We start from the raw sequence: 26356 nt of genomic DNA, 5'->3' as shown, positions 1-26356 counted from the left end.
GTAATTTTCACATCTGTCAACACCTGCTTTCAAAAAATGGCTCAAATGGCTCTGAGCACTATGGGACTCAACTGCTGTGGTCATCAGTCCCCTAGAACTTAGATCTACTTAAACCTAACTAACCTAAGGACAGCACAAACACCCATGCCCGAGGCAGGATTCGAACCTGCGACCGTAGCAGCAGCGCGGCTCCGGACTGGAGCGCCTAGAACCGCACGGCCACCGAGGCCGGCACCTGCTTTCTTTGGGATTGGAAAATTGCAAAATGACCTGCAGACGACTGATGAATGGTGCACACTCTGGCAGTTGATGCTGGTGGTGGTTAGTGTTTAACGTCTCGTCGACAACGAGGTCATTAGAGACGGAGCGCAAGCTCGGGTTAGGGAAGGATTGGGAAGGAAATCGGCCGTGCCCTTTCAAAGGAACCATCCCGGCATTTGACTGAAACGATTTAGGGAAATCACGGAAAACCTAAATCAGGATGGCCGGAGACGGGATTGAACCGTCGTCCTCCCGAATGCGAGTCCAGTGTGCTAACCACTGCGCCACCTCGCTCGGTTGGCAGTTGATGCTGACCGGAAATAATGGTAACATATTGCACATACATAGGAAAAGAATCCACTACTGTACAACTACACTGTTGATGAGAAACTGCTTGAAACGGTATCTACTGTAAAATGTATAGAGGTAAATATCCAGAGTGGCCTTAAGTGGAATGACCACATAAAGCAAATAGCAGGAAAAGTAGATTACAGACAGACTCATAGGAACAATCTTAGGGAAATGTAACTAATCAACGAAGGAATTGGCTTATAAGGCGCTTGTTCGACCGAGTCTTGAGTATTATTCGTCAATAAGTGAGCGTTAACAGGTAGAGCTGATAGAAGAGATAGAGGAGAGCCAACGAAGAGCGACGAGTTTCGTCAGGGGATCGTTTAGAACATTTCCGAGTTGCTCAACAAACGACATTGGCAGACTTTACAAGAGAGTAGTTGTGTGTCACGGAGAGGCTTTGCTATTAAAATTTCGAGAGAGCGCTTTCCGGGGAGAGCTGGACAACATATTACTTCCTGCCACGTATATCGCGCGTAATGACCACGACGAGAAAATTCGAAAAATTAGAGCCAATACAGGGGCTTACCGATAATCATTCTTCCCACGCGCCATCCGCGAGTGGAGCAGGGTAGGGGGGATCGGTTAGTGATACCAGAAGTACCCTACGCCACAAACCATTAAGGGGCTTGCGAAGCATTATATAGATGTAAATTCTTTCTTGATTTGATGAACACCCAGCACGTAATGGCACCCCGACTAAACTCACTAAATCACCCGATCATCATCCTATAGAAAATGACTGGTACTGTATGGGAATTCAGGTTTCCTCGAATTACATTGTTGAGATATTCTCGGGTATAAGCCGAGCCCTGGCGTCGCGTTGTCGCGACGTTTCGACGAGTTTCGTAGTCATCATCTTCAGGTGAAATGTTAGCTTCATATACAGTTATTTCATTTATAGCCGCTGGACCGCAGGCTCCGATGCCGAGTGCCCGATATGGACGTCACATTTGTGGCCGCATAGTGAAGAAAACCTATACTAATTCTTGTGCAACCTCAGCTTCATACTTGACAACGTCAGCTTCACTGTGGAAGTATAAGAAAACGGATAATTACTGTTCCTAGACATTCGGACCTATAGGAACCCTGGTGGCACGTTGGGACATTTCTTCTGTAGAAAGAAGGCGATATGGATGCCTTAAGCCGCCACCATCTAACGCATAGCAAATCTGTGCTCACGACCCTGGTACAAAGAGCGAAGGCCATATGCGACAAGGAAAGACTGCCTATCGAGCTAAACCTTTCGCAAGAACGGCTATTCGGAGACACAAATAAGAAAAAATCCACAAGGAAAAACAAAGCGCTTGGCGTTCCTTACGTATGCAGGACCGCCCACTGTCATGCTGTCAGGATAACAGAAAAGCGGGACACACAAACCTTTCTCTGCTTAACGGTTAAAATTAAAATTACGCTTGTCTCAAAGACCAGCTATGGTTCCGGGCACCTGGTATCAGTAGCGAGTGTGGCATGTAGTACATCGGCGAGGCGCAACAAGCATCTCGTGACACTGTTCAGAACTTACGAGGAGCTTTGGCCTCGGCCAGACCGACAAGTTTTAAACAGACGAATGTGTGAGTCACGCCATCGGATTCTGGAATTCGGTCATAAAAGAGACAATGTAAACAAAAGCACACGACGATCTAGTCAACCGGGATAGTGGTTTCCATCTGAAAAAGGGAAGGCCTTAGACACGGTCAACCGATCTGGCTCACATTTTGCGGGTGGCTTGCGTACAACCTAAAATGGAAGACTAAAATATTTTATAAATTTTCTGTCGTGCAAGACTTAAGTCAATAAAGAATTTATAACTGTGATGGATCTGTTTACCATGAACATAAGATATTTCAGCTCAACACCCTCCCCCCCCCCCCCGCCCCGCCCCTTACCGTCTTTTAGAATACCACTCCTCAAGTTCACGACAACAGTCGGCTCAGAATTGACTGAATCGATTTTTCATCGTCATACATAGGAAATCGATGAAAGAAACTTTTCTGACTACCGTTTCTGTAGCCATAAGGTAAACGTTATGCAACGAAAGCGCCGATGGCTTAGCGACCAAGGCGTTTGGTTGGGAAACGGAGCACCTGTGTTCGATTTCCAAGTGAATCCAGGTTTTTCTTTTGAATTTTTTTCCGTTTCTGAATTAGTAGGAATGGGAGGATTAGTGACGTAAGTAAATCAATAAGGAATTATAACAAGCTAGCCAAAAAAGGTCTCTAATGTCTTGGATTAGTGTAGAATTAAAAATTTTATCCTGGTCGTTTTAGAATGGTTTTTTCACTCACTGTTTGTAAGACGTCGTGGTCTCCTGACCTTCATTGCTTACATATTCCGCCCTCACAATCATATTCCGCACATCAAGACTCTTCATTCGTACCCAAACTCGTTAAGATAAAGTCAATGTTGTATGACTTCATGTAAACGATATGCAAATAACTAATAAATCGCAAGTGCGCACCGTGGTTGAATACTCGAGGCTGGCGTACACACATACATTCCAGACACGACGGTCACAGGAGGTTTTAGTTCCAGAGAGGCAACCGCATGCCAGGAGGCCGGTCCCAACCCATCTACGTCGGCCGGTGACCGCCCGTAGAGCAGACAGCGTTTGCCCGAGTGAAAGGACGACCCCGTGTTCGGCTTAAAAGCAAATTCAGCTACATTGTGTGGGAGCGGACAGCCTACACATTCTTTACACATTGCACGCAATTTCAGAGATTTTCACAGGGAGACAGCAAACGCCAAACATTGATACTACAGATTTCCGGATTGGTCGCCTCAAACGAAATGTCATTCTCCTGTTTTAGAACAGCAATGCTGATTGGCAGACGATAGTCCTGACGCCTTGAGCTGAAGGAGTAATGGAAGAGACTGCAAGATATACACCTTCACGTCTGGCATGGAGAGGGTCCATTCTGTTGTTGCTCTTGGAGCGAGAACACGTAACGAGAGTGTGCGCGCTCGTACGTGTACTCAAAGAGCGAGGAACAAGTCTCTCCTCAGTACTTCACTGAGAGAGCACCTCTGTCGAGAGCGAATTGGAGTGCGACTCTATGGTTCAAATGGCTCTGAGCACTATGGGACTTAACATCTATGGTCATCAGTCCCCTAGAACTTAGAACTACTTAAACCTAACTAACCTAAGGACAGCACACAACACCCAGCCATCACGAGGCAGAGAAAATCCCTGACCCCGCCGGGAATCGAACCCGGGAACCCGGGCGTGGGAAGCGAGAACGCTACCGCACGACCACGAGATGCGGGCTGCGACTCTATATTGAGTCCTTGTGATTAAGCGTTGTTCACTGTGTTGGCCGCCACAATTATTGTGCGGTGTGAACAGACAGAGCTATAGTTAAACGCCTGCGGGCGAATTTTGAGTGGCATCGCGGTGGACCGGTTATCTGACCGGTGTACCACACCAATAGTTAGACTAGGGGCGAATAGGAGTCCTTGACTTCATCAAGGCGTAGGGAGAGTTTGATTGGCGAAGGTCAATCCAGATAGAACGAGAGTTATCTTATTTGTCAGCAGCGAGCGGCGCAGACAGCAGTCATCGCAGCTTACGGTATTGTGCGCTACAGCTCTTGCGAGCCCCATACTTCCTCCACAATAGTACAATTCACTGCATTTCACACGCGACAGCCTCGACCGTACCTAGCACATACTAACGGATAATTATCCAAGTTGAGTAGGCGCGGCTCTCAGCCATTCTGCCAAGTCAATAACAATCTTAAACTTTGTATAGAAATTTCATTAGCGAATCCTATCCTTAAGAGGTAACTTCACATTCCGAATAGAACCCGGAAATAACGTGTTAAGTTTATAACTAAAAGTGCCATTGTGATTTCTCAGAATTTTTGCAAAAAAAATAAATAAATAATAATTTTCGTTAGTTTCATGTTATTCTTACACTAACTAGCCATACTCCAGTGCCCAAGTAACCCACTAGTTACGTGAGAAGTTTTGTGAATTTTTGTGTCATTTCCTTGCAGCGGACGACTCCAGAAGATATTTATTGCTGAAAGTTTTTCAGGCATTTCTATTTAGGACGTTAGTAGCGTCTGTCTGACTTCTGTAGTAGTGAGGGGGTTGAAATTGCATCTTGCAGGAGCCACAGGGTAAAGGGAACATCTCAGATTAACCCGTTGCGCAGAATGACAGAATAGCACTCACATGCTCACATGTTTTATGACCTCTATTTCTGTCGTATGACTCTATTTCTTTCGAACAACTAGACGGATGATACATGTCACATAAACATGCGAAGCTAATACACTGATCAGCCAGAACATCATGACCACGGACCCACAATCGATATAAACTGGTCCAGGCGATAGCAGCGTCACCTGGCGAGGAATGGCTGCCAGCCAGAAACACGCACGGTGGTGGTGGTGGGTAGTGTTTAACGTCCCGTCGACAACGAGGTCATTAGAGACGGAGCGCAAGCTCGGGTTGGGAAGGAAATCGGCCGTGCCCTTTCAAAGGAACCATCCGGGCATTTGCCTGAAACGATTTAGGGAAACCACGGAAAACCTAAATCAGGATGGCTGGAGACGGGATTGAACCGTCGTCCTCCCGAATGCGAGTCCAAACACGCACGGTGCGTGTAGTATCAGTGAGCGTGCTGCCCATGCGTAGAACTGGAAAGGCGCGCGATAAATCTGATTGACTGAGGGAGGATTGTGATGGCCCGGAGGCTCGGCACAAACACTCCGGAAACGGCACGACTTGTCGGGTGTTCGAGGAGTGCTGTTGTGAGTGTCTTCAACACGTGGCGAAACCAAGGGGGTGATGATGATGATGATGATGATGGTGCTGTTTGGTTTGTGGGGTGCTCAACTGTGCGGTCATCAGCGCCCGTACCAATTCCCAATTTTTACACAGTCCAATCTAGACACTGTCACAAATGATGATGATGAAATGATGAGGACAACACGAACACCCAGTCCCCAGGCAGAGAAAATCCCCAACCCGGCCGGGAATCGAACCCGGGACCTCATGATCCAGAGGGAGCAACGCTAGCCACTAGACCACGAGCTGCGGACAAACCAAGGTGAAACCACGTCCACACGTCATGAAGTTGGGCGGCCACTGCTCATTATAAATATCAGGCGTCATAAACTGGGCAGACTGGTAAAACAGGACAAGTGGCGAACTGTGGTGGAACTTACATCAAACTTTACTGCTGGGCAGAGTACAAGTGTTGTGTACATAGTTCCGCGTAGCCAGCGCGTACACAACTTTCCCACTAGAGCGCGCCCCGCTAAGCACAACAGCGCAGGTGCAGCGCTCGTCCGCCTCCGCATTATGAGATGGCGCTGCCATAGAGAAGGACCAAATTCTGCTTCCGCCGATCCGCGTATTAATATGTAACGCAGTCAATGAGATTGCTGCTGACGTAGAACCTTTTCTCCTAATGGATCACACTCGCGCAGTGATACATGAACGCGCGAGGTATTATAACGAGTGTATCGACTTCCGATTAGTCAGTCTGCATTTGTCTGCACCAGTCTGCATTAGTCTGTACCAGTCTGTACGAGTTCTACATTTGTCTGCACCAGTCTATAGACAAGTTTCAGTCTGCGCCTAATAAGATTACTATACTCCTGTACATAGCCATGAAGATAAATGTATAGACACTTTTGTCAAGTATCACAAATATATGTGAGAATAAGATTAACATACCAGTACCAAAGGTACTTCAGAGTGTCAATTGTAAATAGCATCCTGAACCAAGTTAAGTAAATTTTATGGCTGTTATAATTTTAATAAATGTGTGTGAAAATTAATCAAGTTCTTTTTAAAGTTGGTCACCGTCGATCTGCTACTCTAAGCGTGCAAGTGGCATTTCTATCGTCTGACCTAACGGCATAAGATAAACACGCCACGATAAGACCACGAGACATATTGCTGACACTCACGTACTTCGTTAGAGCGACAAGTCAAATAATCTGATGGTGTGTGTACTGAAGGTCTTACAGTACGCACACCACAACAAGTGTGTCTGAACACACTGTGAATCGAACACTCCTAACGACGAGCCTCCGCAACAGATGACCCATGCATGTGCCACTGTTAACACCACGACATCGGCAGCTACGACTGAAATGGGCACGTGACCTTCGAAGCTAGACGTCGGCACAGTGGTAGAGTGTTGCTTGAATATATGTAATGTGTAAAAAGTGATGGGCAGGAATTGCTAACCCACATCTGTGTATAAAAACAATAAAAAAACGGCCCTTACAATTGTTCAACATGTAGCCATGTTTGCAAATCAAATTGCGATGTGAGTATAAAATTACTCATTACAATCTACCGTATGGATACGCAAACGACTGTACAGGTACAACTGCCCATGCAGCTTCAACACGATACCACAGTTCATCAAGAGTAGTGACTGGCGTATTGTGATGAGCCAGTTGCTCGGCCACCATTGACCAGACGTTTACAATTGGTGGGAGATCTGGAGAATGTGCTGGACAGGGCAGCAGTCGAACATTTTCTGTATCCAGAAAAGTCCGTACAGGACCTGCAACATGCGGTCGTGCATTATCCTGCTGAAATGTAGGGTTTCGTAGGCATAGAATGAAGGGTAGAGCCACCGGTCGTAACACATCTGAAATGTAACGTACACTGTTCAAAGTGCCGTCAATGCGAACAAGAGGTGACCTAGACGTGTAACAAATGCACCCCATACCATCACGCCGGGTGATACGCCAGTATGGCGATGATGAGTACACGCTTCCAATGTGCGTTCACCGCGATGTCGCCAAACACGGATGCGACCATCATGATGCTGTAATCAGAACCTGGATTCATCCGAAAAAATGACGTTTTGCCATTCGTGCACCCAGGTTCGTCGTTGAGTACACCATCGCTGGCGCTCCTGTCTGTGATGCAGCGTCAAGGGTAAGCGCAGCCATGGTCTCCGAGCTGATTGTCCATGCTGCTGCTAACGTCGTCGAACTGTTCGTACAGTTGGTTGTTGTCTTGCAAACGTCCCCATCTGTTGACTCAGGGATCGAGACGTGGCTGCACGATCCGTTACAGCCATTCTGATAAGATGCCTGTCATCTCGACTGCTAGTGATACGAGGCCGTTGTGATCCAGCACGGCGTTTCGTATTACCCTCCTGAACCCACCGATTCCATATTCTGCTAACAGTCATTGGATCTCGACCAACGCGAGCAGCCATGTCGCGATACGATAAACCGCAATCGCGATAGGCTACAATCCGACCTTTATCAAAGTCGGAAACATGATGGTACGCGTTTCTCCTCCTTACACGAGGCATCACAACACCTTTTCACCAGGCAACGCCGGTCAACTGCTGTTTGTGTATGAGAAATCGGTTGGAAACTTTCCTCATGTCAGCACGTTGTAGGTGTCGCCACCGGCGCCAACCTTGTGTGAATGCTCTGAAAAGCTAATCATTTGCATATCACAGCATCTTCTTCCTGCCGGTTAAATTTTGCGTCTGTAGCACGTCATTTCCGTGGTGTAACTATTTTAATGGCCAGTAGTGTAGTATACAGGGAAAGGGCAAAAAATTACAACGAGCGTCAGACGGGATTAATCGTTCTGTACAGAAAGAAGCACTTTGCTTAAAACTTCCAGGCTTGGAGCACTTGAAGGAATTGGTGATACGAGCAGTAAAATTTCTGAAGACCCAGGTCGTATTCCACTGTACGTTGCAAGGGTTTTCCATGGAAATGAAGGAAGAGTATCGAGACTTTACATATTACTGCAAAGTGCGCTTGTTAAGTCAAGGGGCATGCATGAGATGATTTTCGATTTAAAACCCGTTATTGCTGAGTTTATGAACGAAAAAGGAATACAGGGACGAAAATTAGTACATTCGGAATGGACTGTAGAATTGGCATTTTTAAGTGGACTTGACTGCACATTGCGCATAATAAGTCGTTGCAACGTGAGAAACATCTTAAATCTGATTTGACGGAAATGCATTTAAAAAGTAGCTCGCGTTGTAGAAGGGATGGATTTGGACAAAAAACTCAATCCAGTTCCCTAAACTCACTGGCTTTGAAGGAAACGAGAGGTTTGAAGAATTCATTGTAGATTTAAAAGGATACTTTCCTAAATGTTTTGAAGACACTGAACATATCACCTTTGTTTTCGAGACCGTTTGCCGTTTCAGCTGAAAGCGCCTCTGTGTAGTGCACATCGAACTGACTGATATCTGCAGCGCAATTCTCGTTTTAAAGACAAATCCTTTAAGTTGAACTGTTCAGGGCATCTAATTGCTTTCCTGAGATAGAGATTCCACGTCTCCATACTGAAGCTGAAAAGGATGTACCATATTTCGATCAACATATGTACTGTATGTGAAAGACCTTTTTGGTTAATGAAACTACATTACTGGCCATTAAAATTGCTACACTACGAAGATGACGTGCTACAGACACGAAATTTAACCGACAGGAAGAAGATGCTGCGATATGCAAATGATTAGCTTTTCAGAGCATTCACACAATGTTGGTGCCGGTGGCGACACCTACAACGTGCTGACATGAGGAAAGTTTCCAACCGATTTCTCATACACAAATAGCAGTTGACCGGCGTTGCCTGGTGAAACGTTGTTGTGATGGTTCAAATGGCTCTGAGCACTAAGAGACTTAACTTCTGAGGTCATCAGTCGCTTAGAACTTAGAACTAATTAAACCTAACTAACCTAAGGACATCACACACATCCATGCCCGAGGCAGGATTCGAACCTGCGACCGAAACGGTCACGCGGCTCCACACTTATGCGCCTAGAACCGCACCGCCACACCGGCCGGCGTTGTTGTGATGTCTTACCATCACGTTTCCCACTTTGCTAAAGGTCGGATTGTAGCCTATCGCGATTGCGGTTTATCGTATCGCGACATTTCTGCTCGTGTTGGTCGAGATCCAATGACTGTTAGCAGAATATGGAATCGGTGGGTTCAGGAGGGTAATACGGAACGCCGTGCTGGATCCCAACGGTCTCGTGTCACTAGCAGTCAAGGACAGGCATCTTATCCGAATGGCTGTAACGGATCGTGCAGCCAGGTGTTGATCCCTGAGTCAACAGATGGCGACGTTTGCAAGACAACAACCATCTGCACGAACAGTTCGACGACGTTTACAGCTGCATGGACTATCATCTCGGAGACCATGGCTGCGGTTACCCTTGACGTTGCATCACAGACAGGAGCGCCTGCGATGGTGTACTCAGCGACGAACCTGGGTGCACGAATGGCAAAACGTCATTTTTTCGGATGAATCCATGTTCTGTTTACAGCATCATGATGGTCGCATCCGTGTTTGGCGACATCGTGGTGAACGCACATTGGAAGAGTGTGTTCGTCATCGCCATACTGGCGTATCACCCGGCGTGATGGTATGGGGTACCATTGGTTAAACGTCTCGGTCACCTCTTGTTCGCATTGACGGCACTTTGAACAGTGGACGTTACATTTCAGATGTGTGACTCTACGCTTCATTCGATCCTTGCGAAACCCTACATTTCAGCAGGATAATGCACGACCGCATGTTGCAGGTTCTGTACGGGCCTTTCTGGATACAGAAAATGTTCGACTGCTGCCCCGTCCAGCACCTTCTCCAGATCTCTCACCAATTGAAAACGTCGGGTCAATGATGGCCGAGCAACTGGCTCGTCGCAATACGCCAGTCACTACTCTTGATGAACTGTGGTATCGAGTTGAAGCTGCATGGGCAGCTGTACCTGTACACGCCATCCAAGCTCTGTTTGACTCATTGCCCAGGCGTATCAAGACCGTTATTACGGCCAGAGGTGAATGTTCTGGGTACTGATTTCTCAGGATCTATGCACCCAAATTGCGTGAAAATGTAATCACACGTCAGTTCTAGTATAATATATTTGTCCAATGAATACCCGTTTATCATCTGCATTTCTTCTTGGTGTAGCAATTTTAATGGCAAGTAGTGTAAATAAGTCATGGTTACGTTCCAAACTGGTGCAAAAAAAAGGGACATTGTCTTTATCGGTCCATACACCACCAGTCTGTAGCAAATAAAAACTATATTACTTCAGCACGGAAAAAATAATTAAATAATACTGAAAAATTGTTTCATTCGTAATCTATACACTTGAGAAATATGAAATGGGCGCGTTTGCAGTTGGCACCCCTTTCCCCGTATTTCATCTATCTATCGATCTTAATTTCGAGTCGATTGCGCATCATGAAATTTAGGAGTGGTTTTCTCACAAACGGGCGGGTGTTGAGCCAAAATAGTTAAGTCTCTTTCATTTTAGGTTCTACATAAGCGGCCTGCCAAGAGTGAGGTGGATTGGTTGGCCGCGTCTGAGGTCTCCCCCTTGTGAGATCCGCATGGATGGGCCGGCGGTGGTGTCCGAGCGGTTCTAGGCGCTTCAGTCTGGAACCGCGCGATCGCTACGATCGCAGCTTCGAATCCTGCCTCGGGCATGGATGTGTGTGATGTCCTTAGGTTAGTTAGGTTTAAGTAGTTCTACGTTCTAGGAGACTGATGACCTCAGAGCCATTTGAACCATTTGAACCGCATTGGATGGACCGTTAGCAAAAATACGTCATGAATTCACTGGTGTGAAAGCAATGGAGGCAGCAGGTGGAATAGACGGGCATCACCAGGAGTCGACATCCTGACCCCTTCAACCCCGCCCTGGGTTACCCCACCACCGATTGTGACATCTCTTCCGGAGGCACGCGTTTGGCTCAACCTTTGGGCCTTCTGCAGGGGAGTCTGCAGCCCAACGGCTATGAAGGATTGGACTATATATGACACCGACACTTCCACTGAAGATGACGAGAAAGTAAACACGTCGAAACGATGCGACAACATGGCGCTACGACTCTGCTGAAACCCCGATTAGATTTCATCTGTGACAGTTTTTGAAACAATGGGTGAAACAATCAACATCCCCGCAGACTGGTAGCTCTACAGGATGTAATCATGAGTGCGTTGTTTCAGCTGTATCGCGAACACCAGAAGAAATTTGTGGAGTCTCTTCGTCGCCGAATTGAGCCCATTACCAAGACTAATTATACGGTGTCAATGTGGCGTCTCGTGCGGGTGGCAGCGTTATGGTCATCTGTCCTTATCTGGGACAAGTGGAGTGCAAACCTCTGTCTGCCCATGGTTGTACTTCTCCTAAATAACATTAGGCAGAAGACTGTATAATTCCTTTGACAGCCTTGTTTACGGTTTAATTTCTCGTCATAATCCCTGCGAGACATTGATCCGTATCGTAGGTATCATAATCGTCGGGACATCAAGTCCAAAGCTTCCTGCTTTTAAGCTATTTCAACTGCATTGAAATGTTCGCACTTCGCCACTGTCTTGGGTAAAATAATATAATCTGTCCTTTGTTGGCACCCGACTTATAACTTTCACACGTCATTTTACGTGTATTGCCGGCCGGAGTGGCCGAGCGGTTCTAGGCGCTACAGTCTGGAACCGCGCGACCGCTACGGTCGCAGGTTCGAATCCTGCCTCGGGCATGGATGTGTGTGATGTCCTTAGGTTAGTTAGGTTTAAGTAGTTCTAAGTTCTAGGGGGCTGATGACCTCAGAAGTTAAGTCCCATAGTGCTCAGAGCCATTTGAATTTTTTTTTTTTTTTTTTTACGTTTGTTCCTACTCGAAATGTTCGCGTAAAGACACTCAGAAGCAGTTTAATAAGAGGCAGCGCCTGTGTGGAGAGAGAATGCTGCCGTCACTGCAACGAATGGACTAGGCCGTCATGTCACGTGACTGATATGTCATCAGACCTTGGACTGGCCGACGGCATGTCAGTAGAGCTCAGGACGGACAAGACGTGCGATAGCGGCGGGTGAAGTCGCGGTCAACACGTGCTTGCTGTGCTGTGTCTGAGGTCGTGCAATGCCACCGAATTATTCAAGTGCCACCGAGTCAAGGGCGCTCCGCGAACAGGGCCGCCTCAAAAAATGGTTCCAATGGCTCTAAGCACTATGGGACTTAACATCTGAGGTCATCAGTCCCGTAGATTTAGAACTAGTTAAACCAAACTAACCTAAGGACACCACACACATCCATGCCCGAGGCAGGATTCCAATCTGCGACCGTACCAGCCGCGTGGTTCTGTACTGAAGCGCATAGCACCGCTCGGCCACAGCGGCCGGCAGGGCCGCGTCAACTGCGATTGGTATTATGTGGTAGTTCCAGTTATATCGCTCTGTAAGCACACGCTGCTTACGGTGATCGTTCTGCAGTCGCGAATTCGTACAATAATGGGTCCTTCAACTTAATTATGCGAAACATATTGCATTTGTTTACGTTGAGATTCGATTGCTATCCCTCCACCAAGCATCGATCCTCTGCTGGTCTTCCTGCATTTCGCGACAATTTTATTGTATTTTGACTTCTCTCTATACGACACCATACCATCCACAAAAAGCATCATGCAACTTCCGACGTTATCCACCAGGTTATCTACTATTTATGTATACTGTGAAAAGTAACGGCCATATAACTCTCCTTTGGCGTATGCCTGAAGTTACTTTACGACTGACGCTTTCTCTTTGTTGCGGTACTCGTATTTTATTCACTAGGCGACAGTGCAGAACTGTATCGTATGACTTCCGGAAGTCAGAGATCATACCATCAACCTGAACGCATATACAGGGTGACAGTTATTGAACTATGTGAAATAAAATCGTCATACCTTCTGAAAGGTTCGCCTTAGGACGTGCAAACTGCACGATTGGCCGCGGGACATGATGGGAATTAGTATGCGCGTTGATGGTTTGGTTTAGCGACGAAGCCCACGTTCATTTGAATGGGTTCGTCAATAAGCAAAACTGGCGCATTTGCGGGACTGAGAATCCGCATTTCGCGATCGAGAAGTCTCTTCATCCTCAACGGGTGACTGTGTGGTGTGCAATGTCCAATCACGAATAATCGGTGCGATATTCCTTGTTGGCACGGTGATTACCGAACGGTAGGTGAAGGTTCTGGAAGATGATTTCATCCCCGTTATCGAAAGTGACCCTGATTTCAACAAGATGTGGTTCATGAAAGACAGAGCTCGACCCATCGAAGCAGGAGAGTGTCTGATGTTGTGGAGGAGCACTTTGGGGACCGCATTCTGGCTCTGGGGTACCCAGAGACCACGGGCGCAGGCCTCGATTGGCCGCCATATTCGACATATCTGAACACATGCGACTCCTATTTGTGGGGTTGTATTAAAGACAAGGTGTACAGTAATAACCTCAGAACCATCGCTGAGCTGAAAACAGCCATTCAGGAGATCATCGACAGCATCGATGTTCCGACACTTCAGCGGGTCATGCAGAATTTCGCTATTCGTCTGTGCCACATCATCACCAATAATGGCACGCATATCGAACATGTCATAACCTAAATCCGAATATCTGTAGTGACGTTTACATGTCGAATAAAGCGTGTGCACGCCATAGTTTGTAACTAATTTACGTTTTTTTTCATATAGTTCAATAATTGTCACCCTGTACCTACTGACTTTTAGGTCTCGTGCACGAACAGTGCTAGCTGGGTTCCAAACGATCGTTATATGTGCAATCCATGTTGATTCCGACAGAAAACGTTTTCGGTCTCCAGAAATGCCGTAATACGCGAGAGTAAAACGTTTCCAGAACTCAACAACATGCTGACGTCAATGGTATAGGCTTATAGTTTTGTGAACCTGTCCGACGACCCTAGTCGTGAATGAGAATGCCTTGCGCTTTTTACCTATCACTAGGAACGGTTTGGTCCTCCACCAGTCTTTGGTATAATTCTGCTAGAAGAGGAACAAGCCCGTACACATACTTCACCTACGAGAGCGTGCTGAAAAGTAATGTCTGCGAAATTTTTATTCTGTTCTCAATGACGGTCGAGGTATTAAAAGTTATCCATATTATTCGGTCGACTTTCGCGCTTCGCTAACGCAAGTTGCCGCTAGAGGGCTTCGAATTGTAGCGTGCAACATGGCGGCGCGTAACGTAACTTTGTTGCTGCGTGAGAGACAGCGTTCTGTAATCGAGTGCAGAAAAAGTGCCTCCACTTGAAGTCCGTTGAAGAATGAAATCTGTGTACGTTGATGATTGTATCGACATCGACAGTGTGCGATGTTGGGTTTTAGGTGGTCGTAACGAAGGAAACGGTGGTGCTAACCTCAAAATGTATGACAGAGCCCGGAGTTGACGACCGTGTACGGCAACCGATCAGGCTCTTCGGAATCGGATTGATGACGTCATCAGAGAAAATCGTTGGATAACACAGACACAGCTCTCACGTAAGTGTGGCATATCATGAGAGCGTGTACAGACCATCGTTTCAGAACAGCGGTACAGAGAACTGTGTTCACGGTGGGTGCCTCGAATGCTCTCTCCTAACATGTAACAGAGGAGATTGGACATCTGTCAACAGTTTCTTTTGCATTGTGGGCGTGACGGTCAGGGGTTCCTTAACAACATTGTGACAGGTGATGAAAGCTCTGTTCACCATTTTGACCCTATAAACAAGAGAATATCAGTGGAGTTTCGCCACAAAGCATCACCGACGATAAAATTAAGACCATCCCGTCATCAGGCAAAATCATGCACACAGTGTTCTGGGATGTTAAAGATGTGGCGCATTTGGAATTCATACCCAAAAAGACCACCATAAACTCCGCTAGGTAGTGCGAGACCCTCAGAAATAGGAAAGCACGAATTCGAAGGCTTCGTCCACCCATGGAACACGGCCTCCTCTAGCATCACAATGCATGGTTACTCACGAGCGCTGCGACATCTGCAACAATCTGCCGTCTTGTCATCGATCATTCTGCACACAGTCCCGACTTGTGTTCAGGCCCTTGTTTTCTTTATGATGGAAGTTCTGACAGCTTAACACGCATTTTTCTTTTATCGCAAAACGTGAAGTTTTTGTTATTAAACATTACGGTGTGTCATTGCGTCTGTTTGATGTTCATTTGATTCGTTGCGTGTTTATTTGATGGGTGGTGCACGAATTTCAAAATGTTTACTGATCTTCAGGAAGTTGTCTAAGTGTGCGTGTGTTGCGACAAGGCAATGACATATGGTGTCAGAGAAATGTGTGTGTGTGTGTGTGTGTGTGTGTGTGTGTGTGTGTGTGTGAGAGAGAGAGAGAGAGAGAGAGAGAGAGAGAGAGAGAGAGAGAGAGATAACGTGAAACGTGAGCGTGAATGAGAGAGAAAGGAAGGGGAGGTAGCGCTCGTTATTCATACAGTTCTTCTATCGTGACAAATAGGTTTTTATTGCAGAGTAATGCTGATTCATTTAGCACGTTTCCTGCCTCGGGCTCTTGCTTTTTGCCTGTGATAATTATCCTCTATTGTTAACTTTCGTTACAGGCTATTGCTAGTTTTAAGAACTTCCAAGTTATTGTCTTTGCTTGTTGGATGGTGATTCTCTGCCATTAGAGGGTCTACAAATGTTGAGTGTGAGCTGTTACTTTTTAATGCCCTTAGATGTTCCGTGTATTTGGTCCTGAAATTCCTGCATGTTGGGCCCACGTGTACAGATTGACAGCAAATGCAGTTTAATTGGTAGATGCTAGATTCGCTGTATTTGTCGGCCCAGTTTGTTCTATATTGTGCTGTTTGAGTCTCTGTCTTTTTTGCATATTTCGTATCCCAACGGCCACAGTAGTCAGCCACAATGTGTGCTCTGTACTTGCTAGCACAGCCGTACGACACTCTTGAGAGCTGAGAAATGCGATCGACGGCGAGCTATTAACGGAATCGTGACACAATATGACGTACGTTTCCAGGAAATGTTAACTGCTGCAAAGCCATATCCTCAACCCACTTCCGTTGTGCCCTCGAACTGTACCGCAGATTAGGTCACCGCCCAACGCTGTAGCTTTCCAAACAGAAGAAACAAGTTGCCCGTTATAAATCAGTGACGTAGCCAACGCGACCATAACAGCACGATCATAACAAATGCAGCCACCTAACTACCACGAATATGACCACCGGCAGAGCACAATTTGAAAGGAAATAAGTGCAAAGTAGACGGTTGTGATAATAGAAATCTGCTGGCAGTTAAAGAGTATAGGATAAAAAGTAATGTAATACTGATGTCACGAAGTCCAGCTTCGTAAGTTACACAAAATCCATACCTGCAAAATGTCATCAGGCAAGCCATTCAAAGAAAATTATAGAGCCCTCATATGTCTTCGCTATGCAGCAAATCAAAGCTTTCAGTCGACTGGTCGCTGATGTCATTTGATAATCCTAGTTCAATAAGTAGTCTTAAAAAAATCCTGTTCGAAAACGGCCAGCAGAGCGAATACAACTAATATGGAATGAGCGATCACCCAATACAACTAGTTTATCAAATTATCTTACTGAACATATTGTGGCAATCTGTGCGGTATGCAAAATTTGGCTTAATTGATGCGCATCATATTATAGATCTTGTTACAACTTAATTAGATCAGTTAGACCAAATAATTATGGAGTGGTTGCGCTTTTAATGAACTGGGGGACTGGGGATATACTACAAACCCGTCGCTACTCACAACAGTTGTGAGAAATTAAATACTTACAGTAATAGAGGAATGGTAAAAGGCAGATTGATCACGTCTGCATCCGTTTACAGAGCTACAGCTGAATATAAGGCACAACAGATTTTAGGATTTAATTATGCAAATTAAAATCGTAGATTCTTTTGGATGACGTTACAGCACATCACACACTACTAAGATACTCCAAACTCCATTTTTAAAATACTTCCGACTGATTTGGAATATTTATTGCATCAGCTTTGGTGAAACAATTTTCAAAAACTATGTTCAATAACTCTCCTTTTCGTTTCCATTACCTCTGGTATCACCCAATGAATGTAAGGAGTTTTTCCACTAATATACCTCACGTACGCTTTGATCTTCTTTGTAGATTCTACTAGATTTTGGGACAGCGTTTCACTGTGGACATCACTTAAAGCGTCTCGCAGTAAAGTCCACACTAAATTAGAAGATTCTGTGAACCGGTGCCAAACTAAGAAATTTTGCTTTCTTTGAGATACTTTCTGTCTGCGCCGGCTTTCTTTGAGATACTTTCTGTCTGCACCGGCCGCTGTGACCGAGCGGTTCTAGGCGCTTCAGTCTGGTACCGCGCGACCACTACGGTCGCAGGTTCGAATCCTTCCTCGGGCATGGATGTGTGTGATGTCCTTAAGTTAGTTAGGTTTAAGTAGTTCTAAGTCCTAGAGGACTGATGACCTCAGCTGTTAAGTCCCATAGTGCTCAGAGCCATTTGAACCATTTTTTGAACTTTCTGTCTGGTTTTGCAACGGTGATCCGACCAGTTTTGCAGAACGTGGGGGATAATACTTTAAAATCTCTGAGTCTACTCGACTGCATTCCGTGTGCAGTGGACTCATTTGTTTAGCAGAACCCAACACGTTTCGGCACGACGAATCAATCCAGGAATTCGCAACAATGCTGTCTCTTAAACGTCTAAGCCTCTGGTTTAGACCCTGGATTTGGCTCTGTACCAAAGGTCCACAGCCGATCAGATGCTGCAGATGAGGAGCACCGCCTTCACCTTACAAGACCAGCACTCTTTAGCAACCTAGATAGAAAAGTACTCTTCTGATCCGAAGTGACACATATGTTTGGCAGTATGGTAGAGTCCGCACAGGATGCAGTGGCCGATCCACGGTGGCCAATTTTCGCCCAAAGCAGTGGGTGAGTTCATTCGTTTGTTTGGAAGGACAGGCCGACATTGTTTGCCCTCAGTCATTTCGAGGCAGGGAAAATCCCTGACCCCGCCGGGAATCGAACCTGGGACCCCGTGCTCGGGAAGCGAGAACGCTACCGCGAGACCATTAGAAGCGGACGGGTAATATATAGACTAGTAAAAAAAATTATTATTATCGATTGTGTGTAATACAAATAGACTACAATGGATATCAGCAGATATATCAACGGATCAGCACCTTTTATACTGAAAACATACCTATACGTTAGGACCAGCTACTACAGAGAATAGTATGCCAGTGCAGTTAGCAGAAAAGAACTGATCACTTTTTTTGATGATCTTATGCAGGAATTCGACGTCGACGACCTGTGTGGGTGGCGGCGGTGATGCTGGCTGCCTCCGTCATCATCATCCTGGTCATCCTGGCAGGAGTGTTGTACTTCGCAGACTTCTCTCCAGGTAAGTTCCTAAGACAGACAGAATGGTAAGTTAAAATACTTCGAGTTTTTAGTTCACTCTGCACTAATGACATAACGTTCCTCTTTGGATCCAAAGGTGTCTGATACTTGAACTCCATTCATTACATTGCACATCACTGTATCTTCACTGATGCCATACCCAACGATCGATACATTTCATTTCAGTGCATTTAATTCATGCCACATACGGTCCGCCCCGATAGCTGAGTGGTCAGCGTGACGGATTGCCGTCCTACGGGCCCGGGCTCGATTCCCGACTGGCTCGGAGAGTTTCCCCGCTCAGGGACTGGGTGTTGTGTTGTCTTCATCATCATTTCATCCCCATCTGGCGCGCAGGTCGCCTAATGTGGTGTCGAATGTAATAATACCTGCACCAAGGCGGCCGGACCTGCCCCGTAAGCGGCCTCCCGGCCAATGACGCCAAACGCTCATTTCCATTTCCATGCCAATTACTGAACTACATGAAAAAAAAATCGTAAATTAGCTACAAACTATGGCGTGCACACACTTTGTTCAATATATAAACGTCACTAAAGCTCCCGGATGAAATACCGAGCGGGGTGGCGCAGTGGTTAGACACTGGACTCGAATTCGGGAGGACGACGGTTCAATCCCGCGTCCGGCCATCCTGATTTAGGTTTTCCGTGATTTCCCTAAATCACTCCATGCAAATGCCGGGATGGTTCCTCTGAAAGGGCACGGCCGACTTCCTTCCCAATCCTTCCCTAATCCGATGAGACCGATGACCACGCTGTCTGGTCTCCTTCCCCCAACCAACCGACCGGATGAAATTTTCGCTCTGCAGCGGAGTGTGCACTGATATGAAACTTCTTGGCAGATTCAGACTGTGTGGCGGACAGAGACTCGAACTCGGGACGTTTGCCTATCGTGGGCAAATGTTCTACCACCTGAGCTACCCAGGTACGACTACGCCCCCTTCTCACAGCTTCCCGAGTTCGAGTCACGGTCCGGCACACAGTTTTAATCTGCCAGAAAGTTTCATGTCACTAAAGATTTTCGGATTTAGGTTATGACAAGTTCGATACGCCTGTCGTCATTGGCGATGATGTGGTGCAGACGAATAGCGAAGTTCTGCACGACCTGCTGAAGAGTCGGGACATCGATGCTGTCGATGACCTCCAGAATGGCTGTTTTCAGCTCAGCAATGGTTTTGGCGTTGTTACTGTACACCATGTCTTTAATATAGCCCCACGAAAAGGAGTCGCATGTGTTTAGATCTGGAGAATATGGTGGCCAGTCGAGGCCCACACGAGTGGCCTCTGAATACTCCAGAGGTAGAAGGCGGTCCTCAGACTTCTCCTCCAGGGCATTAAACACTCTGGCTTCGATGGGGTCGAGCTCCGTTTTGCATGAACCACATATTGTCGAAATCAAGGTCACTTTTGATAATGGGGATGAAATCATCTTCCAAAACCTTCACGTAGCGTTCGGTAGTTACCATGCTATGAAGGAATATCGGACCAATTGTTCCCTGTCTGGACATTGCATACCAGACAGTCAGCCGTTGAGGCTGAAGAGACTTCTCTATCGCGAAATGCGGATTCTCAGTCCTCCAAATGCGCCAATTTTGCTTATTGACGAACACATCGCTAAACCATCATGCCCCTTCACCAACTGTACAGTAGAGCGTCCTTACGCAAACCGTTATGACGATTTTATTTCATGTAGTTCAATAATTGTCACCCTGTACTTTGCTTGAAACAGAATAAGAGAGTCCACGCCCGACACGGTTCCCCTAGTGGTGTTTCTACCACATACCTCCTGAGTTTATGTTTGATTCAGTCACGTTCTTTAATATGAACTTGAAAAGTGTAACACACAGGGAGTTCAACAGATAAAAATGGAGGCCAAAATGCTATTGTGAGTTTAGTACGTAAGCCCAGATATTTCTGAAATATGAAGCTGTACTGTATAATCCGATTAGAGTCATGATTCATTTCTTAACTAGATAGGAATTATAACATCTCTATCAGTGCAGGGAATGATAATTGACTCTCAACACAAACAAATGTAAAGTATTGCAAATATATGACAGGAAGACTCTTTATTGTATGATTAGTACCTGGCTTCGCTCAGGGAGTTGACATGAGTTGTGTAGTAGTTGGAATAAAAAGATAAACTTTAAAGTATAACAGGAATTTTTTTTATTGAAAACATATTCTAAGCATTTTAAAATACTTGCTAAAGTATAAGACGTAAAAACTTTTTATTGAAACCATTTTCTAAGTATGTACAATACTTTTTTACAAAGAACACTTTTTCATTTTGTTGTCCAGAGAATATATGTACAAATTTTTCGAATATCCTATTCGAGAGCAACCTACGTATAGTTGACCGTGAGAGAAGCAGAAGTCTGAGATTGATGCCGCAATATTTTAAAATTGCGCTTTGTTAATTGTAAAACTGTAGGCTAATCTAATTTGATATTGCAGTCTTTTAAATTGGAGTGGCAGTTCAGAAGAGATCAATTGTATTCTGGAGATAAATAGCATGTGTCCTTTGTACTTTCCAGTAAAAAGTTCGGCTTCGGTGATGTTATTCGATAGCTGTTTGACGATCATCCTTGTTCCATTACATAGTTTTAGTGAGTTGAGATTTCTGAGTAGTATGTGCTCGGAGATCCAATTGTAAGTCGAAGGCACTGTAATGTCATTTCTAGTACTTGCAAAGAGTTTAGAAATTCTGTAGGGAAGTTCACACTTTCCTCAAAGTTTACGATCGTGTCGACCGATTTGTATATTCTCTCTTCACCGGGAATTTTGTTTTGAATATTAAAGTTGATATCGTCAACAGTATTATTTTAGTTGCCAAAATTACCTTTTCAAATAGCTAGTCCGAATTGGTATAGTTGTGAACAATGTTTGGATAAATTTGGTCGATGAGTTCGTTTTCAGTAGTGTCTATGTTGCAGAAATCACTGGGAGTTTAATAAGGGCCGACGTCTGGTCAGTAGGATGAGTGCCTTTGCCTATTTGTAAAAGTTGGTGAGCAAAATGTACTGTTGTTTCGCCTTTCGATAGTTCAAGTCTCATTTTTTTTTATGGTCGCAGTATTTGTATGTAGGGCTGGAGATGTGATTTTTTAAAGCATGCATTGATCTCGTCTGCTGTTGCTTGACTTGTGGGTAACGGGAAGTGTTGGTCGAAAATCTTCTTGAAAGTATGAGTAGAGTTCCTCCGATCAATTGAGTTTTCTCGTAAGTCTTATAACGTTCTGTCCATGGCTTCGGGTGATTTTTTTATGTGCCATTGTGCATTTGTTCCAGAAGATCATTTTAGCTTACCTTAGAAGTTCACCTTGTCCAGATGCTCTTGAGATTTTACATGCCGGGATTTGTTTTTCGGCTACTTTCAACGGTATTTGTAGGGCAGAATGCCGGCCGGTGTGGCCGTGCGGTTAAAGGCGCTTCAGTCTGGAACCGCGTGGCCGCTACGGTCGCAGGTTCGAATCCTGCCTTGGGCATGGATGTGTGTGATGTCCTTAGGTTACTTAGGTTTAAGTAGTTCTAAGTTCTAGGGGACTGATGACCACAGATGTTAAGTCCCATAGTGCTCAGAGCCATTTGACCCATTTTGTAGGGCAGAATTGGCAGTTCGTCCCCCCTTCCATTAGTGTGGTTGAAATGCCGGATGATGCCAGTGCAAGAGCGATGTGTTGTTTAGCACTTGTTTCCACCAGTAGTAGATTTATTAGAAACACTTCTGCCCAATAAATAATATTTTAAAAAATATTTAAGGTTATCATTTGACTCAGCCTCGTAAAATTTAGTGGGCGCTTCACAGCTTCCACCATTGACTGAAATAAAGCGTAAATACCGAGTCAGAAGGTGGACCGTCCTCTCATAAGAAAACATTTACATCTACGTCTACATAAGTACTGCGCATGCCAAAGTATGGCGCGTGGCGGAGGGTACTCTGTACCACTACTTGACATTTCGTTTCCTGTTCCTCACGCAAAGATAGCCTCCGTACGAGCCATAATTTCTGTTGTCTTTGTTGTCGCTAGGTGAAATTTGTGTCGGCAGCAGTAGTATCGTTCTGCAGTCAGATTCAATAGCGTTCCCCAAAAATGTCGCCTCCGCTCCAAGGATTCCCGTTTGAGTTCCCAGAGAATCGTCTAGTAACACTTGCATGTTGATAGAACCTGCCGGTAACAAATCTGGCAACCAACCTCTGAATTTCTTCGATGTCTTCCTTTAATCCGACATGAAGTGGATCCCAAACACTGGAGCAGTACTAAAGAATGGATCGCGCTACTGTTGTATACGCGGTCTCCTTTACAGATGACCCACACTTTTCCAAAACTCTCCCAATAAACCATTCGCCTTTCCTACTACAATCCTTACATGCTCGTTCCATTTAACATCGCTTTGCAGCTTTACGCCTAGATACTTAACCGACGGAACTGTGTCAAGCAGCACGTTACTAATACAGTATTTCAGCATTACGGGGTTGTTTTTCCAACTCATCTGCATTTAGAGCTAACTGACATTAATCACACGAATCGGAAATTTTGTCGAAGTCATTTTGTATGTTCCAACAATCACACCGCAGCATTGTCAACAAGCAGCCACAGATTGCTGCTCACCCTGTCCGTCAGATCATTTGTGTACATAGCGGTCCTGCCACACTTCCCTGGGACACTCCTGACGAGACCTGTGTGTCTCATGAGCACTCGCCTTCGAGTACAATATACTGGGTTCTATTACTTAAGAAGTCTTCGAGCCACTCACCTCTCTGGGAACGTATTCCATAAGCTCGAATTTTCGTTAACAGGTTGCAGTGGTGCACCGTGCCAAACGATTTTCGGAAGTCTATGAATCTGAATTCCACCCATACGTAGCGTACAAGCACCACAACTAGTGGCTTCCGTTGCTAGTGCAGAAATAGAGGAATGCATATGGTGCGTGTGTGTGTGTGTGTGTGTGTGTGTGTGTGTGAGAGAGAGAGAGAGAGAGAGAGAGAGAGAGAGTGCGCGCGGGTGCGCGCTTGCGCGTGAGTTCAGTGAGCGATATCAAGGCTTGTTAGCAGCACATCGCCTGAGTAGCTGGAAGGATACTCAAATGGTGCTGGTAAGAAACCGTCGCTATGGTTCGCCACTTTTCGCTGATCCGTTCGTTCGCCATTCACAACTCCGCATACTTTCACAAGCTGTCTATTAAATTGTCGTCACAATAGATGCCAGCCAGATATACCCGGATTAGAACCTTGCACTAAAGCAGTTTACAGGATTAAATGGTTTCAAATGGCTCTGAGCTCTATGGGACTTAACATCTGAGGTCATCAGTCCGCTAGAACTTACAACTACTTAAACCTAATTGACATAAGGACATCAAACAAATCCATGCCCGAGGCAGGATTCGAACCTGCGACCGTAGCGGTCGCGTGGTTCCAGACTGAAGCGCCTAGAACCGCTCGGCCAAAGCGGCCGGATTTACAGGATTAATATTAATCACTAGATATCCGGTAAAAGGATAATAATTAATTCGTGGTTGTGCTCAGAGACGACAACTGTCTAGTGAAGTTTATTTGTTTGGTAGGAAACAGATTGGTAAATATTTTTTGATGCAATAATTTAGCAACAGCCGTATGTATTGTAGAAATTTATTTTATTTTATGAACGGAAGGCAACGGAAAATGCACTGGAAGTGACCATATTTTGGTCAAAAATTTTATAAATTGTGCTGATCAGTCAATAATTGTATAAACTGTGTTTTATGTATGTTTCTGACACGAGAATAATAATAACAATCTCTCGCATCACTCTTTATCAATATACAGACTGTTGCTGGAGGAATGGTCCAGATTCAATTTCTACAATACATACGGCTGTTGGTAAATTATTGCATCAAGAAGTTCATGCCAGCCGTCGTCCCACGATCCATTGGATCAACGAAGATTGGTAAATAGTTCGCGAGGCGAACATGGTTGTGGTGATAGACAGTAGCGTAACCCAGGTCAAGATTAGGCCGAAAGATGACAGTTGTTTGCTGCGTGCTAATCGAGTAATGTCACCGTGTGAGAAATAAGACTTTTACCCATGATCGAAAGGAAATCATCCCATCGTTACTTTATTGGTACTAAAAATCAAGTGTTACCCTGTCGATTCGCATCATCTCTCACATACCATACAGGTGATATTGCCCTAAACGACGCATACAGTATTATAACAGCCTGCTTGAATTCAACTACAGTTGAATGGCTCTACCACCTCTCAAGAATTGCACCACCTCCTGTTCGAAGAGAAATATCGGCAAACAGGGAAAGAACGAAACTGGAGCAGGAGAAACCGCATCCCATGAATGGACAACAACCCTACCCACAACGACTAAGGTCAAGGAAAAGTTTCCTCAGACCTAACAACCATAGATGAAGAAGGCAGGCTGCAACTATGGAGGGCAAAGACATACCACTCTGCTGATTGGAAAAGATTTTCAGAATCTTTTCCAACTGGTCACGATGAGAATTGGCCAATCTGAAACTCCTTGAATAGGCTGAGGTCGGATACATTGAAGAAAACAAATCCCAATATGCTTCAGTGTCGGCTGTGTCCATCCTCCTCCACCAGGCAACGGAAAATGCACTGGAAGTGACCAAATTTTGGTCAAAAATTATATAAATTGTGCTGATCATTCAGTAATTGTATAAATTGTGTTTTATGTATGTTTCTGACACGAGAATAAAAATAACAATTTGTCGCATCACTCTTTATCAATATACAGACTGTTGCTGGAGGAATGGTCCAGATTCAGGGATATGACACGAACGCTCAGCTGAAGCAAAAAACTTCGTATGGACACATGTCCTATTCCGAATAGTTTCCGAGGTAGAACTTACAACTACTTAAACCTAATTAACCTAAGGACATCAAACAAATCCATGCCCGAGGCATGCATAGTGCATTTATTTTTGGTCTGGTGGTGCGGAAGTATGTTACCCACCCAACGTATTTGACGTTTTATTTTAGCCAAACCTATCTCGTTCATTTCACCCACTTTGCTCGGGATATCTTTTTGCCATTAAATCCATTGAAAGCACAGTCGTCCCTTGTGTTTTGTGAGTGAAGTAGTGCAAGGGACAGAGAGTGTATCAGGGAGAAGCATCGATTCAGTGTGTTTGTGCACGTGCTACCTATGGTGCCCCTCATGAAGAATATACAGGTATGGTGTATGTTTACGTCTCCTGCGATGGTAGTACTCCTACTACTGTCGATGAATACCGAGGGCGCTTTCCAACATCTCGAATTCCTAATCGTAGAGTGTTCACCAGAGCTTTCATCATATTGCGTGGAACAGGTAGAGTCTGGTAATTACGCCCAAGTTGGCGCCAGCAATTGCTGTTGAATGGTAGCACGGGACTTCGAGCAATTAAAAATATCATTCAGCATTAAAAGAAACAACATTTCTGTTTCAAATTCAGAATTGACAATAACCATTTCGAACATTAAAAAAGTTGAAATTGCTTTTACTGTCCGAGAAAACAGTAAGTGGACTCAAATTTTAGCACTTTATAATTCTATGAGCTA

General features: G+C 45.2%; 1 protein-coding gene across 2 annotated transcripts in view; it reads left to right on the top strand.

Moving 5' to 3' along the window:
- The window catches only part of LOC126260838 (peptidoglycan-recognition protein SC1a/b-like), a 137641-nt gene that overhangs the window by 90890 nt on the left and 20395 nt on the right, over positions 1–26356 (top strand). For both annotated transcript variants that reach the window (XM_049958238.1, XM_049958237.1), the window contains exon 2: positions 18681–18791. In XM_049958238.1, coding sequence (XP_049814195.1) covers positions 18681–18791 — 111 coding nt within the window. The remainder of the gene's footprint in view (positions 1–18680; positions 18792–26356) is intronic.

This window comes from Schistocerca nitens, chromosome 5 (assembly GCF_023898315.1).
Source record: "Schistocerca nitens isolate TAMUIC-IGC-003100 chromosome 5, iqSchNite1.1, whole genome shotgun sequence".
In the NCBI taxonomy this organism is placed as follows: Eukaryota; Metazoa; Arthropoda; class Insecta; order Orthoptera; family Acrididae; genus Schistocerca; species Schistocerca nitens.
This window is presented reverse-complemented; position numbering and strand designations above follow the sequence as displayed.